Genomic DNA, 21,729 nt, shown 5'->3' on the forward strand with positions numbered 1-21,729 from the left:
AATGCCATATTGAGAGCCCAGCTTCCAACAGACCACAGACTCCAGGGCAGAAGAGTAAGCCATTAGCAAAACCCCACTGCCCCCCACAATGAAGCCACTGCATATTTTCGTGCATCGCAATGACAAACCCCCCTACCCTCAACAGCTGCTTATGGCTGCCACTGCCAGGATTCAAGCATGAGCAAAATGCATACTCCCCAGCCACCTGCATATGGCTCCTGCCACTAAAAGCAACCCTGCCCCTCCCACAAGCCCTGAGCAGGCCTGCAGTGCAGCCACTGCAATTCCCACCTGAACATTCTGCCTTGGGCCTGGAGATCACCCCACCCCTGCTGACCACAGCCAGCACCTGCAAGCCCCACTAGCAGACCTAAAGGACACAACTGCGTGGCTCACTCCAGCACCCAAACCTCCTAGTGCCAGAGCACACAGTGCAGGGACCTGGAGACTGCTTAGTCCAGTCTATCACCATTGGCACTTCAGCACTTCTCCCAGGGGCCTGAGGTGAGGCTCATTTGGCCTGCCACTGCCACTGCAGTTGACACTCGCCCACACATGCTACCAGTGGGCCTAAGGCTCATCCTGTCTCTGCCTACCACGGCTAGTACCTGCAAGTACCCCTGGGAGGACTAAGCACCAGTTTGCCCAGCCTTGCTCTGCTCCCCCACCACCAGTACCAGAGCATGTGGTCCAGAGACCTGGGGACTACCCAGCCCAGTCCACCATTGTTGGCACCTGAGCACTCCTCCTGGAAGCTTGAGTTCAAGCCCACCCAACCTGCTGTTACCACCACAGTGGGCACACAACTATAGGCCTAGGGACTGGTCCACCCAGCCCATCACAGTCATTGTCAACACAAGTATAGACCATGTAGGACCCAGAGATTAGTCTATCTACTGCTACTACAATCACCCATGCCATGACCATTGCCCAAGGGCCTAAAAACCCACCCATTTGCCTGGCCCAACTCTGCTACTAACAGCACCTGAGAAAGCCACTTGGGGATCCAAGAATTGGGCTTTCTGGAACCACTGAAACCAGTGCCAATATATGCCACCCTGGAGCCCAAGGACAGGCATGCTCAGCCCACTGCTGCCACCATAGGGGTCTGAAGATAGGACCACCTAGCATTGCTGTATCCAGCAAAACTTTGCCACAGTCTCCACTCCATTAACAATTGCATCCTAAGCCACTCAGGAAATCACAGACACCACTGACAATGTTTATAGCTGAAGAAATCATATGGAGACCACACTGCTGCACACATCCAAAATCAATGGCAAAGTGCCCAACCCAACCAACACCATAGATACATCTTCAAAAAAGTACCCTCCCCTATGAAAGCAAATTCCAAAAATTGAAAGAAACAGCTGTTACACCAGATGCACAGACATCAATGTAAAAACATATGAAACATGAAAAAGCAAAAAAATATGACACCTTCAAGAGAACACAGTAATTCTCCAGCAATAGAGTTCAGTCAAAAGGAAATCTATGAAATCCCGGATAAAATACTCAAAATAATGATGTTAGAGTAGGAGGGAAAATGGCAGCTAGGAGGCAGGACTAACTTGCAGCTCCTACTTGGATGGACAGAGCAGCGTGTGGAGACTCACACTGCGAATGTTTGCTCCAAGAATCACCAAAAGAACATACCAGGAAAACCAAAATAATTCACAGACCCTTTGAAGGAAGTATAGTTTGCTGCTGCAAACTATGAGAGGGGAAAGTCTGCCTCCAAACACACATCCTTACTGGGGAACCTGAAAACACAGATCACTGAAGAAGGATTTAACCTTACCTAGAGCTGAAGCAAATTTAGAGAGCCAAGTGAAATAAAAAAGCAGAAGCAGCAGCAGGAAGAGCCTGTAGGCACTCCCAGTCCCCAGGGAAGCCATTTCTGACTTTATCTCACAGGGGTCCTTGAGGGAAGGCAGACAGTGGAATTAGGGAAGGGCCACAGGGTAAAGGAGGCTTCCAGCTGAACTATGTAATAATTTCAACCAAGTGCGAATTTTCTTGGGCAGAATCTGTGGGATAGCAGGGTGAACGGAAAGTGTAGAGATGAGCACAGAAGCCATGGCAGGCAGGGAGGGTCAAGACCTGAAAGACCTGCTTGCTTTCTCAGCAAGGAGGCTTGTAGCCTGAGGCAAGATCTCAGCCCTGCACACCGGAGGCCTGGATACAAATTCAGCTCTATGGAGAGCATGGTGGGAGTGAGACTGGCCTTGCTGGCTGCACAGGAGCTGGGTGAGGCCTGTCACTGCCAGCTTTCCCCCACTTCCTTGGCCAACTGTACAAAGCAACAGAGGCAGCCATAATCCCCCTTGGAACATAACTCCATTGGCCTGAAAAATACACTCCCATCCCCCACAGTGACCATGGCAAGCCCTGCCCAAAGAGAGTCTGAGCTCAGACACACCTAACCCTGCCCCAACCTTATGGTCTTTCTCTACCTACCCTGGTAGTCAAAGACAAAAGACATAAGCTCGTGGGAGCTCCATGGCCCCAACCATCACCAGAGAAACCCAATACTTATCCAGGTGACTTTAGGACAAGTTCGTATCCTCCTTCTACTAGCACAGCTGGTGCTCTCTTGAAAGTGCCACCTCCTGGCTGGAAACCAATCAACTCAAGCCATTACAGTAACCCATAACAGAACAACCCTACTCCAAGGAAGGAGAAGACAACAGCCAATTCCACCACCTAAAACATCCTGGCTACACAGAGGTCCTGAGTCCGTCCACATTACAACTTTACTGCTAGCATAACCAGCATCAAAAAAAAAAAAAAGTGCACTAAACAAAACTACAACCAAGGACTGTCACAGAATCCACTTCACTCCCCTACTACCTACACCAGAGCAGGTGCTGGTCTCCATGGCTGGGAGACCTGAAAATAGATCACATCACAGGACTCTTTGCAGACACACCCTAGTACCTGCCCAGAGCCTGGTAGCTTCACTGGGTGGCTAGACCCAGAAAAGCAATAGTAGTCACTACAGTCCAGCTCTCAGGAAGCCCCAACCCTAAGGGAAGGGGGAAAGCACCACATCAAGGCATCACCCCCTAGGACAAAAGAATCTGAACAGCAGACCTTGAGCCCCAGATCTTTCCTCTGACATAGTCCACCCAAATGAGAAGGAACCAGAAAAACAATTCTGGTAATATGACAAAACAAGTTTAACACTCCCAAAAGATCACACTAGCTCACCAGCAATGGATCCAAACAAAGAAGAAATCTTTGAATTGCTAGAAAAAGAATTCAGAAGGTTGATTATTAAGTTACGCAAGTAGGCACCAGAGAAAAGCAAAAAACAACTTAAATAAATTTTAAAAATAATACAGGATATGAAACACAATGTCTTCAGAGAAACAGACATCATAAACAAAAAGCAATCACAACTTCTGGAAATGAAAGACAAACTTAGAGAAATACAAAATACATTGGCAAGTTTCAACAATAGACTAGGAAAAGTAGGAGAAAAAACTTCAGAGCTCAAAGACAAGGCTTTCAAATTAACCCAATCCAACAAAGACAAAGAAAAAAAGAATAAGTAAAAATGAACAAAGCCTCCAAGAAGCTGGGGATTATGTGAAATGACCAAACTTAAGAATAATTGGTTTCTCTCAGGAAGAAGAGAAATCTAAAAGTTTGGAAAACTTATTTGAGGGAATAATTGAAGAAAACTTCCCTGGCCTTGCTAGAGACCTAGACATTTAAATAAAAGAAGCTCAAAGAACACTCAAAAAATTCATCACAAAAAGATTGTCACCTAGGCCAGGGGCAGTGGCTCACACCTGTAATCGCAACACTTTGGGAAGCCCAGGCAGGTGGATCACCTGAGCTCAGGGGTTCAAGACTAGCCTGGCTAACATGGTGAAACCCCGTCCCTATTAAAAATACAAAAATCAGATTTGAGGGAGGAGCCAAGATGGCCGAATAGGAACAGCTCCGGTCTACAGCTCCCAGCGTGAGCGACGCAGAAGACGGGTGATTTATGCATTTCCATCTGAGGTACGGGGTTCATGGTTCATCTCACTAGGGAATGCCAGACAGTGGGCGCAGGTCAGTGGGTGCGCACACCATGCGCGAGCCAAAGAAGGGCAAGGCATTGCCTCACTCGGGAAGCACAAGGGGTCAGGGAGTTCCCTTTCCTAGTCAAAGAAAGGGGTGACAGACAGCACCTGCAAAATCGGGTCACTCCCACCCAAATACTGTGCTTTTCCGGCGGGCTTAAAAAACGGCGCACCAGGAGATTAATATCCCGCACCTAGCTCAGAGGGTCCTACACCCACGGAGTCTCGCTGATTGCTAGCACAGCAGTCTGAGATCAAACTGCAAGGCAGCAGCGAGGCTGGGGGAGGGGCGCCCGCCATTGCCCAGGCTTGCTTAGGTAAACAAAGCAGCCAGGAAGCTCGAACTGGGTGGAGCCCACTACAGCTCAATGAGGCCTGCCTACCTCTGTAGGCTCCACCTCTGGGGGCAGGGCACAGACAAACAAAAAGACAGCAGTAACCTCTGCAGACTTAATTGTCCCTGTCTGACAGCTTTGAAGACAGCAGTGGTTCTCCCAGCACGCAGCTGGAGATCTGAGAATGGGCAGACTGCCGCCTCAAGTGGGTCCCTGACCCCTGACCCCCGAGCAGCCTAACTGGGAGGCACCCCCCAGCAGGGGCAGACTGACACCTCACAGGGCTGGGTACTCCTCTGAGACAAAACTTCCAGAGGAACGATCAGACAGCAGCATTCGTGGTTCACAAAAATCCACTCTTCTGCAGCCACCACTGCTGGTACCCAGGCAAACAGGGTCTGGAGTGGACCTCTAGCAAACTCCAACAGACCTGCAGCTGAGGGTCCTGTCTGTTAGAAGGAAAACTAACAAACAGAAAGGACATCCACACCAAAAACCCATCTGTACATCACCATCATCAAAGACCAAAAGTAGATAAAACCACAAAGATGGGGAAAAAACAGAGCAGAAAAACTGGAAACTCTAAAAAGCAGAGTGCCTCTCCTCCTCCAAAGGAACACAGTTCCTCACCAGCAACAGAACAAAGCTGGACGGAGAATGACTTTGACGAGCTGAGAGAAGAAGGCGTCAGACGATCAAATTACTCAGAGCTATGGGAGGATATTCAAACCAAAGGCAAAGAAGTTGAAAACTTTGAAAAAAATTTAGAAGAATGTATAACTAGAATAACCAATACAGAGAAGTGCTTAAAGGAGCTGATGCAGCTGAAAACCAAGGCTCGAGAACTACGTGAAGAATGCAGAAGCCTCAGGAGCCGATGCGATCAAATGGAAGAAAGGGTATCAGCAATGGAAGATGAAATGAATGAAATGAAGTGAGAAGGGAAGTTTAGAGAAAAAAGAATAAAAAGAAACGAGCAAAGCCTCCAAGAAATATGGGACTATGTGAAAAGACCAAATCTACATTTGATTGGTGTACCTGAAAGTGACGGGGAGAATGGAACCAAGTTGGAAAACACTCTGCAGGATATTATCCAGGAGAACTTCCCCAATCTAGCAAGGCAGGCCAACATTCAGATTCAGGAAATACAGAGAACGCCACAAAGATACTCCTCGAGAAGAGCAATTCCAAGACACATAATTGTCAGATTCACCAAAGTTGAAATGAAGGAAAAAATGTTAAGGGCAGCCACAGAGAAAGGTCGGGTTACCCTCAAAGGGAAGCCCATCAGACTAACAGCGGATCTCTCGGCAGAAACTCTGCAAGCCAGAAGAGAGTGGGGGCCAATATTCAACATTCTTCAAGAAAAGAATTTTCAACCCAGAGTTTCATATCCAGCCAAACTAAGCTTCATAAGTGAAGGAGAAATAACTCCTTTACAGACAAGCAATGCTGAGAGATTTTGTCACCACCAGGCCTGCCCTAAAAGAGCTCCTGAAGGAAGTGCTAAACATGGAAAGGCACAACCGGTACCAGCCGCTGCAAAATCATGCCAAAATGTAAAGACCATCGAGACTAGGAAGAGACTGCATCAACTAACGAGCAAAATAGCCAGCTAACATCATAATGACAGGATCAAATTCACACATAAGAATATTAACTTTAAATGTAAATGGACTAAATGCTCCAATTAAAAGACACAGACTGGCAAATTGGATAAAGACTCAAGACCCATCAGTGTGCTGCATTCAGGAAACCCATCTCACGTGCAGAGACACACATAGGCTCAAAATAAAAGGATGGAGGAAGATCTACCAAGCAAATGGAAAACAAAAAAAGGCAGGGGTTGCAATCCTAGTCTCTGATAAAACAGACTTTAAACCAACAAAGATCAAAAGAGACAAAGAAGGCCATTACATAATGGTAAAGGGATCAATTCAACAAGAAGAGCTAACTATCCTAAATATATATGCACCCAATACAGGAGCACCCACATTCATAAAGCAAGTCCTGAGTAAACTACAAAGAGACTTAGACTCCCACACATTAATAATGGGAGACTTTAGCACCCCACTGTCAACATTAGACAGATCAACGAGACAGAAAGTCAACAAGGATACCCAGGAATTGAACTCAGCTCTGCACCAAGCAGACCTAATAGACATCTACAGAACTCTCCACCCCAAATCAACAGAATATACATTTTTTTCAGCACCACACCACACCTATTCCAAAATTGACCACATACTTGGAAGTAAAGCTCTCCTCAGTAAATGTAAAAGAACAGAAATTATAACAAACTATCTCTCAGATCACAGTGCAATCAAGCTAGAACTCAGGATTAAGAATCTCACTCAAAACCACTCAACTACATGGAAACTGAACAACCTGCTCCTGAATGACTACTGGGTACATAATGAAATGAAGGCAGAAATAAAGATGTTCTTTGAAACCAACGAGAACCAAGACACAACATACCAGAATCTCTGGGATGCATTCAAAGCAGTGTGTAGAGGGAAATTTACAGCACTAAATGCCCACAAAAGAAAGCAGGAAAGATCCAAAATTGACACCATAATATCACAATTAAAAGAACTAGAAAAGCAAGAGCAAACACATTCAAAAGCTAGCAGAAGGCAAGAAATAACTAAAATCAGAGCAGAACTGAAGGAAATAGAGACACAAAAAACCCTTCAAAAAATTAATGAATCCAGGAGCTGGTTTTTTGAAAGGATCAACAAAATTGATAGACCGCTAGCAAGACTAATAAAGGAAAAAAGAGAGAAGAATCAAATAGATGCAATAAAAAATGATAAAGGGGATATCACCACCGATCCCACAGAAATACAAACTACCATCAGAGAATACTACAAACACCTCTACGCAAATAAACTAGAAAATCTAGAAAAAATGGATAAATTCCTCGCCACATACACTTTCCCAAGACTAAACCAGGAAGAAGTTGAATCTCTGAATAGACCAATAACAGGAGCTGAAACTGTGGCAATAATCAATAGCTTACCAACCAAAAGAAGTCCAGGACCAGATGGATTCACAGCCGAATTCTACCAGAGGTACAAGGAGGAACTGGTACCATTCCTTCTGAAACTATTCCAATCAATAGAAAAAGAGGGAATCCTCCCTAACTCATTTTATGAGGCCAGCATCATCCTGATACCAAAGCCTGGCAGAGACACAACCAAAAAAGAGAATTTTAGACCAATATCCTTGATGAACGTTGATGCAAAAACCCTCAATAAAATATTGGCCAACTGAATCCAGCAGCACATCAAAAAGCTTATCCACGATGATCAAGTGGGCTTCATCCCTGGGATGCAAGGCTGGTTCAATATATGCAAATCAATAAATGTAATCCAGCATATAAACAGAACCAAAGACAAAAACCACATGATTATCTCAATAGATGCAGAAAAGGCCTTCGACAAAATTCAACAACCCTTCATGCTAAAAACTCTCAATAAATTAGGTATTGATGGGACGTGTCTCAAAATAATAAGAGCTATCTATGACAAACCCACAGCTAATATCATACTGAATGGGCAAAAACTGGAAGCATTCCCTTTGAAAACTGGCACAAGACAGGGATGCCCTCTCTCACCACTCCTATTCAACATAGTGTTGGAAGTTCTGGCCAGGGCAATCAGGCAGGAGAAGGAAATAAAGGGTATTCAATTAGGAAAAGAGGAAGTCAAATTGCCCCTGTTTGCAGATGACATGATTGTATATCTAGAAAACCCCATCGTCTCGGCCCAAAATCTCCTTAAGCTGATAAGCAACTTCAGCAAAGTCTCAGGATACAAAATCAATGTACAAAAATCACAAGCATTCTTATACACCAATAACAGACAGAGAGCCAAATCATGAGCGAACTCCCATTCACAATTGCTTCAAAGAGAATAAAATACCTAGGAATCCAACTTATAAGGGATGTCAAGGACCTCTTCAAGGAGAACTACAAAGCACTGCTCAAGGAAATAAAACAGGATACAAACAAATGGAAGAACATTCCATGCTCATGGGTAGGAAGAATCAATATCATGAAAATGGCCATACTGCCCAAGGTAATTTATAGATTCAATGCCATCCCCATCAAGCTACCAATGACTTTCTTCACAGAATTGGAAAAAACTACTTTAAAGTTCATATGGAACCAAAAAAGAGCCCGCATCGCCAAGTCAATCCTAAGCCAAAAGAACAAAGCTGGAGGCATCACACTACCTGACTTCAAACTATACTACAAGGCTACAGTAACCAAAACAGCATGGTACTGGTACCAAAACAGAGATATAGATCAACGGAACAGAACAGAGCCCTCAGAAATAACACCGCATATCTACAACTATCTGATCTTTGACAAACCTGACAAAAACAAGAAATGGGGAAAGGATTCCCTATTTAATAAATGGTGCTGGGAAAACTGGCTAGCCATATGTAGAAAGCTGAAACTGGATCCCTTCCTTACACCTTATACAAAAATCAATTCAAGATGGATTAAAGACTTAAACGTTAGACCTAAAACCATAAAAACTCTAGAAGAAAACCTAGGCATTACCATTCAGGACATAGGCATGGGCAAGGACTTCATGTCTAAAACACCAAAAGCAATGGCAACAAAAGCCAAAATTGACAAATGGGATCTAATTAAACTAAAGAGCTTCTGCACAGCAAAAGAAACTACCATCAGAGTGAACAGGCAACCTACAAAATGGGAGAAAATTTTCACAACCTACTCATCTGACAAAGGGCTAATATCCAGAATCTACAATGAACTCAAACAAATTTACAAGAAAAAAACAAACAACCCCATCAAAAAGTGGGCAAAGGACATGAACAGACACTTCTCAAAAGAAGACATTTATGCAGCCAAAAAACACATGAAAAAATGCTCACCATCACTGGCCATCAGAGAAATGCAAATCAAAACCACAATGAGATACCATCTCACACCAGCTAGAATGGCAATCATTAAAAAGTCAGGAAACAACAGGTGCTGGAGAGGATGTGGAGAAATAGGAACACTTTTACACTGTTGGTGGGACTATAAACTAGTTCAACCCTTGTGGAAGTCAGTGTGGCGACTCCTCAGGGATCTAGAACTAGAAATTCCATTTGACCCAGCCATCCCATTACTGGGTATATACCCAAAGGACTATAAATCATGCTGCTATAAAGACACATGCACATGTATGTTTATTGCGGCATTATTCACAATAGCAAAGACTTGGAACCAACCCAAATGTCCAACAATGATAGACTGGATTAAGAAAATGTGGCACATATACACCATGGAATACTATGCAGCCATAAAAAAGGATGAGTTCATGTCCTTTGTAGGGACATGGATGAAATTGGAAATCATCATTCTCAGTAAACTATCGCAAGAACAAAAAACCAAACACCGCATATTCTCACTCATAGGTGGGAATTGAACAATGAGAACACATGGACACAGGAAGGGGAACATCACACTCTGGGGACTGTTGTGGGGTGGGGGGAGGGGGGAGGGATAGCATTAGGAGATATACCTAATGCTAGATAACAAGTTAGTGGGTGCAGTGCACCAGCATGGCACATGTATACATATGTAACTAACCTGCACATTGCGTACATGTACCCTAAAACCTAAAGTATAATAATAATAAATTAAATAAATAAATAAATAAAAAAGAAATAATGGCATTTGCAGCAACCTGGATGGAATTGGAGATCATTATTCTAAGTGCAGTAACTCAGGAATGAAAAACCAAACATCAGATGTTCTCACTCATAAGTAGGAGCTAAGCCATAAGGATGCAAAGGCATACGAATGATCCGACAGACTTTGGGACTTGGGGGAAAGGGTGTGAGGGGGGTGAGGGATAAAAGACTACAAACTGGGCACAGTGTATACTGCTTAGTTAATGGATGGACCAAAATCTCAGAAATCACCACTAAAGAACTTATTCATGTAACCAAACACAACCAGTTCCCCCAAAATCTATGGAAATTAAAAAATAAATTAAAAGTTTAAAAAAAAAATACAAAAATCAGCCAGGCGTGGTGGTGCACATCTGTAATCCTAGCTACTAGGGAGGCTGAGGCATGAGAATCGCTTGAACCTGGGAGGCAGAAGTTGCAGTGAGCCAAGATCATGCCACTGCACTCCAGCCTGGGTGGCAGAGCAAGACTCTGTCTTCAAAAATAATAATAAATAATAATAATTAATAATAATAATAATAGTAATAATAATAATAAAGGTCATCACCTAAACACATAGTCATCAGGTTATCTAAAGTCAAGAAAAAATAAATAAATCTTAAGAGCTGTAAGGCAAAAGCATTAGGTAACCTATTAAGGAAGATCTATCAGATAAACAACAGATTTATCAGCAAAAACCCTACAAGCTAGAAGGGATTGGGGTCCTATCTTTAGCCTCTTTAAACAAAATAATTATCAGCCAAGATAATTTATAAATGAAGGAAAGCTTTATAAATGAAGGAAAGATAAAGTCTTTTTCAGACAAACAAATCCTGAGATAATTCACCACTACCAAGCCAGCATGACAAGAATTGCTAAAAAGAGTTCTAAATCATGAAACAAAACTTCAAAACACACCAAAATTGAACCTTCTGAAAGCATAAATATTGCAGGGCCTATAAAACAATAACGCAATGGGAAAAATGTATTCAAGCAATAACTAGCACTAGGAATAGAATAATACCTCACAACTCAATACTAACACTAAATATAAATGGCCTAAATCCTCCACTTAAAAGATACAAAACAGTGGAATGGATAAGAATTCAACAACCACGTATCTGCTGTCTTCAAGAGACTCATCTAACACTAAGGACTCACATAAACTTAAGGTAAAGGGGTGGAAAAAGATACTCCATGCAAATGGACACCAAAAGCTAGCAGAAGTCACTATTTTTATATTGGACAAAAGAGACTTTAAAGCAACAACAGTTAAAATAATCAAAGAGAAACATTATATAATGATAAAAGGACTAGTTCAACAGGAAAATATCACAATCCTAAATATATATGCACCTAACACTGGAATTCCCAAATTTATTAAAAATTACTACTAGACCTAAACAATGAGATAGATGGCAACAAAATAATAATGGGGGACTTCAATACTCCACTGACAGCACTAGACAGGTCATCAAGACAGACAGCCAACAAAGAAACAATGGACTTAAACTGTACCCTAGAACAAATGGACATAGCAGATATTTACAGAGCATTCTACCCAACTACTGCATAGTATACATTTTATTCATCAGTGCATGGAACATTCTCCAATATAGACCATATGATAGGCCACAAAATAAGTCTCAATAAATTTTTAAAAATTGGAATTATATCAAGCACTCTCTCAGACCACAGTGGAATAAAATTGGAAATCAACTCCAAAAGAAACTCTCAAAACCATACAAACACATAGAAATGTAATAACGTGCTCCTGCATGATTGTTGGGTCAACAATGAAATCAAGATAGAAATTTAAAAATTATTTGAACTGAATGATAACAGTGACACAACATATCAAAACCTCTGGGATACAGCAAAAGCAGTGCTAAGAGGAAAGTTCATAGCATTAAATGCCTACATTGAAAATGCCTACATTGTTCTCTGAAAGAGAACAAATAGACAATCTCAGGGTACACCTCAAGGAACTAAAGAACAAACTCAAACCCAGCAAAAGAAAAGAAATAAAGATCAGAGCAGACTAAATAAAATTGAAACAAAAAATACAAAAGATAAATGAAACAAAAGCCTGGTTCTTTGAAAAGATAAACAAAATTGATAGACCATTAGCAAGATTAACCATGAAAAGAACAGAAAAGATTCAAATAAGCTCAATTAGAAATGAAATGTGAGATATTACAACCAATACAACAGAAATACAAAAGATCACTCAAGGCTACTATGAACACCTTTATGCACAAAAACTAGAAAATCTAGAGGAGATGGATAAATTCCATCTAGAGGAGTTGTGATAAATATAGAACCCTCCTAGATTAAACCAGAAAGAAATAGAAACTCAACAGACCGATAACAAGCAGTGAGATTGAAATGGTAATTTTTTAAATGGACAACAACAAAAAAAAGTCCAGTACCAGATAATTCATAGCTGAATTCTATCAGACATTCAAAAAAAATTGCTACCAATCCTACTGAAACTATTCCAAAAGATAGAGAAAGATGGACTCCTCCCTAAAGCATTCTATGAAGCCAGTATCACCTTAATACCAAAACCAGGAAAGGACATAACAAAAAAAGAAAACTACAGGCCATATCCCTGATAAATATACATGCAAAAATTCTCTACAAAATACTAGCTGACTGAATCCAACAGCATATCAAAAAGATAATCCACCATCATTAAGTGGGTTTCGTACCAGGGATGCAGGATGATTTAACATACACAAGTCAATAAATTCAATATGTCACATAAAAAGAATCAAAAACAAAATCATATGATCATATCAATCGATGCAGAAAAAGCATTTGACAAAATCCAGCATTCCTTTATGATTAAAACGCTCAGCAAAATGGACAGAGAAGGGCCATATCTTAAGTTAATAAAATCCAGCTATGGCAAATCCACAGCCAACATTATACTCACTGGGGAAAAGTTGAAAGCATTCCAAGAACAGGAACAAGTCAAGGATGCCCACTCTTGCCACTTTTATTCAACATAGTACTGAAAGTCCTAGCCAGAGCAATCAGACAAGAGAAAGAAATAAAGAGCATCCAAAATGGTAAAGAGGAAATCAAACTGTCGCTGTTAACCAATGATATGATTGTATACCTAGAAAACCCTAAGTACGCATCCAAAGAGCTCCTAGATCTGATGAATTCAGTAAAGTATCAGGATACAAAATCAATGTACACAAATCAGTAGCACTGCTATACACCAACAGCAACTAAGATGAGAATCAAATAAATAAATCAACTCCTTATACAAGAGCTGCAAAAAATAAATGAAATACTTCAGAATATGCCTAACCAAGGAGGTGAAAGACCTCCACAAGGAAAACTACAAAACACTACTGAAAGAAATCATAGATGACACACGCAAATGGAAACACACCCATGCTCATGAATGGGTATAATCAATATAATATAATCAATATTGTTAAAATGAACATACTGCCAAAAGCAACTGACAAATTCAACAAAATTTGTTGTTGAATACTCATCAAATTTGTTGTTGAATATTTATCAAAATATTATCATTCTTCAGAAAACTAGGAAAAACAATCCTAAAATTCATATGAAACTAAAAAAGATCCCATGTAGCCAAAGCAAGACTAAGCAAAAAGAACAAATCTGGAGGCACCACATTACCTGACTTCAAACTATACTATAAGGCTATAGTTACCAAAACAGCACGGTAGTGGTATAAAAATAGGCATATAGACCAATAAAAGAGAATAGAGAACCCAGAAGTAAAGCCAAATACCTATAGTCAATTGATCTTCGACAAAGCAAACAAAAACATAAAGTGGGGAAACGACACCCTATTCAACAAATGCTGCTGGGATAATTGGCAAGCCACATGTAGAAGAATAAAACCGGATCCTCATCTGTCATCTTATACAAAAATCAACTCAAGATGGATCAAAGACTTAAATCTAAGATCTGAAGCCATAAAAATTCTAGAATATAACCCTTCTAGACATTGGCTTAAGCAAAGACTTCATCACCAAGAACCCAAAAGCAAATGCAAGAAAAACAAAGATAAATAGATGAGACCTAGTTAAACTAAAAAGCTTCTGTGCAGCAAAAGACATAATTAGCAGAGCAAACAGAAAAGCCACAGAGTGGGAGAAAATCTTCACAAACTGCATCTGACAAAGGACTATTACCTAGAATCTATAAGGAACTTAAACAAATCAGCAACAAAACCACAATCCAATCAAAAAGTGAGCTAAGGACATGAATAGACAATTCTCAAAAGAAGATATACAAATGGCCAACAAACATAGGAAAAAATGCTCAACATCTCTAATGATCAAGGAAATGCAAATCAAAACCACAATGTGATACCACCTTACTCCTGCAAGAATGGCCATAATTAAAAAATCAAAAAATAATAGAAGTTGCCATGGATGTAATGAAAAAGGAACACTTTTGCACTGCTGGTGAGAATGTAAACTAGTACAACCACTATGGAAAACAATGTGGAGATTCCTTAAAGAACTAAAAGTAGATCTACCATTTGATCCAGCAATCCCACTACTGGGTATCTACCCAGAGGGAAAGAAGTCATTATATGTAAATGATACTTGTACATGCATGTTTATAGCAGCACAATTTGCAATCACAAAACATGCAACCAGCCCGAATGCCCATCAATCAATGAATGGATAAAGAAAATGTGATAGATAAGTAGATAGATAGATAGATAGATAGACCATGAAATACTACTCAGTCATAAAAAGGAATAAAATAATGGCATTTGTCACAACCTGGATGGAATTAGAGACCATTATTCTAAGTGAAGTAACTCATGAATGGAAAACCAAACATTGTATGTTCTCACTTACAAGTGGGAGCTAAGCTATGAGGATGCAAAGGCATAACAATGATACAATGGACTTTGGGGACACAGTGGGAAGATGGGGGGTGGTTGAAGGATAAAAGACTGTACATCAGGTACAGTGTACACTGCTTGGGTGATGAGTGCACCAAAATCAAAGAAATCACCACTAAAGAGCTTACCCATGTAACCAAAAATCACCTGTTCCCAAAAAAACTATTGAAATAATAATAAATTATTTTTTTAATTTAAAAAACAAAATAATGATATTAAGAAAGCTCATTGAGATACAAGAGAATACAGAACAATAATACAAAAAATCAAAATAAATTCAGGATATGAATGAGAAATTTTCCAAATAGACAGGATAAAAAAGAGTCAAATGTAAATTCTGGAACTGAAGAATTCATTAAATGCAATATGAAACACATTTGAAAGCTTCAATATTAGACTTAACCAAGCAGAAGAAAAAATTTCAGAACTTGAAGATAAGTCATTTGAAATAAACCAGGCAGACAAAAATACAGAAAAACGAATTAAAAAGAATGAACAAAGCTTACCTGACATATGGAACACTGTCACATGACTAAATACTCAAATTTTCAGTATCCTGGACGAAAGAGAAAGTGAAAGGGTTAGAAACCCTATTTAACAAACCAGTAGCTGAAAACAGCCCAAGTCTAGCAAGAGATTTTGACATCCAGATACAGAAAGGTCAGAAATCCCCAGACAGATACAATGCAGAAAGATCTTTCCACAGCATATTATAATCTAATTGTCAAAAGTCAAAGACAGAAAGAATTCTAAAAACAGAAAGAGAAAAATGTTTAGTCACTTATAAGGGAACCCCCATCAGACTAACAGTGGACTTTTCAGCAGAAACCTTACAGGCCAGAAGAGAATGAGATAATATATTTGAGATAATATATTCAAAGTGCTGAAAGAAAAAAAAAAACTGTCAGTCGAGGATACTATTCCCAGCAAAGTTATACTTTACACGTGAAGGAGGAATAGTCTTTCCCAGACAAGTAAAGAATGAAGGAATTCATCACCACTAGACCATCCCTACAAAAAAATGTTTTAGGGAATCCTGCACCTGGAAGCAAAGGGATGATATCTGCCTTCATAAAAATGCACAAAAGTATGAAACCCACCGGTAGAATGAAAACACAAATAAGAAAAAGAAAGGACTCAAATGTTACCACTATAGAAAACCACAAAAACACAATGATAATAAGAGTGAAAGAAAGGAACAAAGGATACATAAAACAATCAGAAATCAATTAATAAAATGACAGAAATAAGCCCTCACATATCAATAATAACCTTGAATGTAAACAAATCGAACTTTACACTTAAACTAGATAGCCTGGCTGAATGGATTTTAAAAAACATGACCCAACTATTGGCTGCCTACAAGAAAATCATCTCACCTGTAAAGACATATAGACTGAAAGTGAAGGGACAAAAAATGATATTCCATGCAAATGGAAACCAAAAGTGAGCAGGAATAGCTATACTTAGATAAAACAGAGTTTAAATCAAAAACAGTAGAAAGAGACAAAGAAGATCATCATGTAATGATAAAGGAATCAATCCAGCAAGAGAATATGACAATTCTAAACATACATTCACCCAACACCAGAGCACCAAGATATATAAGGTAAATACTATTAGATCTAAAGGGAGAGATAGGCTCCAATACGACAATCATTGAGGACTTCAACACCCCACTCTCATCAGTAGACAGATCATCTAGATAAAAAATTAACAAAAAAAATCGGATTTAAACTGCACATTAGACCAAATTTTCCTAATAGACATTTACAGAACGTTTCACCCACAGCTACAAAATACACATTCTTCTCATTAGCACACAGAACATCCTCTAGGATAGACCATATATTAGGACACAAAACAAGTCTCAACAAATTTTTGAAAATTAAAATTATATCACTATCTGCTAAGACCACAGTGAAATAAAACTAGAAATCAATAATAAAAGGAACTTGGGAAACTACAAATACATAAAAATTAAACAACATGCTCCTGAATGACCACTGGGTCAAGGAAGAAGTTAACGAGGAAGAAGATTCCTTGAAACAAATGAAAAGCAAAAATTGTCATACCAAAACCTATGAAACACAGCAAAAGTAGTGCTAAAAGGGAAGCTTCTAGCAATAAATGCCTACCTCAAAAAAACAGAAAGATTCCAAACAATCTAAAGGATGCACCTGAAGGAATTAGAAAAGCAAGAATAAACCAACCAAAAATTAGTAGAAGTAAAAAAAAAAAAATCAGAACAGAACTAAATGAAATAGAGGCGAAAAAGCTACAAAGGCTCAATGATATCAAAAGTTATTTTTTGGAAAGATAAACAAAATCAATAAACCACTAGCTAGACTAACCAAGAAAAAAAGGCAAAAGTCCCAAATAAACAAAATCAGAAATGGAAAGGAAACATTACAACTGATACCAAAGGTATACAAAAAATCATCAAAGACTGTTAAGAACAACTGTATGCTGACAAACTGGAAAACCTACAAGAAATGGATAAATTCTGGACACATAAAACCTACCAATATTAAATTAGAAATTAAAAACTTGAACAGACCAATAACAAGTAATGAGATTGAATCAGTGATAAAAACCTTCCAACAAAGAAAAGTTTAGGACTAATGGCTTCACTGCCGAATACTACCAAGCTTTCAAAGGAGAACTCAGACCAATTCTCCTCAAACTATTCCAAAAACTTGAAGAAGAGGGAACTCTTTCTAACTCATTCTACGAGATCAGCATTACCCTGATAGCAAAAACAGATAAGGATGCAACAACAACAAAAACTACAGGCCAATATCCTTGATGAACATAGATGCAAAATCCTCAGCAAAATACTAGCAAATTGAATCCAACAACACATCAAAAATTTAAACACCACGATCAAGTGGGATTTGTCCCAAGGATGCAAGGATGGATATATATTTTATATATATATATAATGGATATATACATATATATTTATATAAATCAATAAACATGATCCATCACATTAACAGAATGAAGAACAAAACTCATATGATCATCTTAATGGATGCAGAAAAAGCATTTGACAAAATTCAACATGACTTTCTTATAAAAACTCTCAGTAAACCACGCATTAAAGGAGCATTCCTCAACATAATAAAGGCCACATATAACAAACCCACAGCTAACATTATACTGAGTGGGAAAAAGCTGAAAGCCTTTCTTCTAAGAACTGGAACAAGACAAGAATGCCCACTTTTACCACTCCTATTCAACATAGTACTGCAAGTCCTGCTCAGAACAATCAGACAAGGGAAAGAAAAAGCATCCAAATTTCAAAAGAGGAAATCAAATTGTTTCTCTTTGCAGATAATACAATCTTACATCTAGAAAATCCTGAAGACTCCACCAAAAAACTCTTAAATATAAATAAATTTGATAAAATTACAGAACACAAAATTAGCATACAAAAATCAGTAGCAATTCTACACACCAATAATGAAATACTTGAGAATAAAATCAAGAAGGCAATTTCACTTACAATGGCTACACAAAAAATAAAATAAAAGCCAGGCATGGTGGTTCACACTTGTAATTCCAGCACTTTGGGAAGCCAAAAAGGATTGCTTGTGGGCAGAAATTCAAGACCAACCTGACCAACATAGAGAGGTGCCATCTCTACAAAAAAATAAGAATAAAATTTAATTAGCCAGGCATGCTGGGGTCATGAATTTGCAGTTCTAGCTACTCAGAAGGCTGAGGTGGGAGTATCACTTGAGCCTAGGAGGTCAAGGCTGCAGTGAGCTATCATAGCACCATGGAACTCCAGCCTGGGTGACAGAGCAAGACATTTGAGACACTGTCTCAAAATGTATCAAATGGGACTATACTAAACTAAAAAGCTTCTGCACAGCAAAGAAAACAATCAACAGAGTGAAGAGACAACCTGTTAATGGGAGAAAATATCTGCAAACTATTCATCTAACTAGGGACTACTATCCAGCACATACAAAGAACTCAAACAACTCAATAGTTAAAAAATAATAACAATAATCCCATTACAAAGTGGGTAAAAGGCATGAATAGACATTTCTCAAAAGAAGACATACAAAAGGCCAACAGGCACATGTGTGGAGATTTCTTCCCACCAGCAGTCAGTCAATTTTCCAGCAGATTATTCAGCTAGGCGTCCTCGTATTCAATTCAATTCTGACACTATCTACTCATAGATTGTACCAGCTCCCATAGGGTAAGGGCTCAGTTTTACAAGACTGTGTCCACTTCAGACACAAGTCACAGTTCCTAGGACCTCCTGCTTGGATTTCATTAATTTTCTAGAGTGGCTCACAGCATTCAGGGAAACACTTTGCTTATGTCTACTAGTTTATTAATAAAGCATATAATAAATGATACAGATAAATGGACAGATGAAGAGATGGATAGGGCAAGGCATGTGGGAAGGGGCATGGAGCCTTTATGTCCTCTCTAGGCATACCACCCTCTAGGAACCTCCTCATGCTCAGCTATCCAGAAGCTCCTGAGCCTAGTCCTTTAAGGTTTTTATGAAAGCTTCATTCTATAGGCATAATTGATTAAATCACCATTGGTGATCAACTCAACTCTCAGCCCTTTGCCCCTCGCTTCTCCCTAAAAGTGGGGAGCTGGAGCTGAAAGTCCCAACCCTCTAGTCATGCCTTCATGTCCTTTTGCCAACCAGCCCCCACCCTGAAACTATCTAGGGACTTAAGACACTTTTATCACTCTGGAGATTCCAAGGGGTTTAGGAATAGCATGTCTGGACTTGGGGACCAACACCAAATATGTATTTCATAATAGGACAGCCTCATACAGCCAAAGAACTTTGAAAAGAGCAAAATTCTTCAGACTCTATCATGCTATGTTGAAGCAAAGTAGCAAACATAAGAAGTAATATTTGCTCATTTTTGCTTAAACCGCTATCTGTGATTAAATGCAACCCTCCGGAAGATGCTTTGAAGACAAAACAGGATAGAACACACACAGCCTCCACATCTCTTGCTTGAGTCACTATATTTCTTAAAAAAGAAATGACTCTGGCCCTTGTCTTTACTTACACATAAGATAACACCTGCCAAGATTAGGGATTATGCCCCTGCAAACTGTAATCAGATGTGCTCTTGTGCTCATTTGATGTGATTTTGCATGTGCCGAATTCCCAACACCTGTACAAGTAATAGGCTAAACACTGCTTTGGAGGTGTCTGACAGAACCTCTCTGAAAGCCTCCTCCCAGCATATATGCCTCAGTCCATAGGCCTCCATAGGCCTCAGTAAGATTTCTAAATAAAACTAACTTTAACTCTTTAAAAGCTTGCTTGTGTTTTTCTTTAGTCAATGGTCATGTCACATCTTTTCATCTGCACACATTCAGATACATGTAGGCTGTACTTTGCCTGTTGCTTCTCGATTTTGCCAGAAAAATACTACCTTGGGAGCCCCTGTCTCTCTCAAAGAGGAAAGAAATGAGCAGTGGTCAACTATTTTCCCAGTTAGTAAGAAATAAGAGGACAGGTGACCAGCTCTGGGCTTCGCCTCTCTGGAATCCTCAGGAACTCTAGGCTTGTTAATACCATAACACTGCGTATTCCTGAAACAAAGGAAAAATACTTTTAAATTTTTTAAAGAAAATATGGCCTATAATATTGAATACTAAAAACATGAATAGTAAGAAAAATGCCATTCTAGGCTCACATCTTTTTTTCAAATAAGCAGAGGGTGTGAGTACAGTTGTCCCTCAGTATCTGTAGAGGGTTGGTTCCAGGACCCCTACAGATACCAAAATCCACAGATGCTCAAGTCCCTGATATAAAATGGTGTAGTGTTTACATATAACCTATGCACATCTTTCCATATGCTTTAAATCATCTCTAGGTTACTTATAATACCTAATAAATGTAAATGCCATGCAAATAGTTGTTACACTGTATTCTTTAGGGAATAATGACAAGAAAAAAGTCTGTATACATATTCAGCATAGACATGACCACCCTTTTTTTCCTGAATATTCTCAATCTGCTGTTGGTTGAATCTATGGATGCGGAACCCACAGATATGGAGGGTCAATTATTTTGTGTCTTAGAGACACTGGAATATGCACTGACCTCATTTTAAGAGTTAAGCAAAGAGAGCAGGATGAATGGCCTTGGGAGACCCTAACCCCTCCATCAAGGGAAGTGTTTCCATTCGTGAATACTAGGTGGGATACTGCAGGGGGGTTAATCACAGGGCTCTGTGGTTGGATCATTGAGATTCCTTCCAAAACTGTTAAAAGTAGAAATCAAATATTTGTGATATCTCATGTCATGTAGCCTATGGATTAAAAGGAATCAATTACTAATACAACCAACAACATGGATAAATCTCAAAACTATTATGCAAAGGGGAAGTAGCCAATCACAAAAGAATACATACTATGTGAGTCCATTTGTATGAAGTCCAACAGACTGAATGAATGCTTGGTTGCCTCTGGAGTGGAGATGTGCACTGGGGATGATATTCATTGGGAAAGGACATAAGGGGACTCTCCAGTGATAAAAGCTGTCCTCTATCTTGATTGTGCTGTTGAAATATGGAGATATACACTTGAGATCTGTGTACTCTATGTATGAGAACACTTTCTGCTGTTCAATGGCTCCATCCCATCTATCTCACTTATGTCAACAGATTGGTATCAAATAAAACAGCACATGTTATTT

The 21,729-nt window shown here is 39.5% G+C and overlaps 1 protein-coding gene across 1 annotated transcript in view; it reads right to left on the reverse strand.

Moving 5' to 3' along the window:
* The window catches only part of SH3TC2 (SH3 domain and tetratricopeptide repeats 2), a 115,022-nt gene extending 99,440 nt beyond the window's left edge, over positions 1-15,582 (reverse strand). Inside the window, exon 1 of the mRNA XM_063724312.1 lies at positions 15,533-15,582. Coding sequence (XP_063580382.1) covers positions 15,533-15,539 — 7 coding nt within the window. The 5' untranslated portion in view covers positions 15,540-15,582. The remainder of the gene's footprint in view (positions 1-15,532) is intronic.
* Between the last annotated feature and the right edge of the window lie 6,147 nt (positions 15,583-21,729).

The sequence above is a fragment of the Pongo abelii genome, chromosome 4 (assembly GCF_028885655.2).
Source record: "Pongo abelii isolate AG06213 chromosome 4, NHGRI_mPonAbe1-v2.0_pri, whole genome shotgun sequence".
Classification (NCBI taxonomy): Eukaryota; Metazoa; Chordata; class Mammalia; order Primates; family Hominidae; genus Pongo; species Pongo abelii.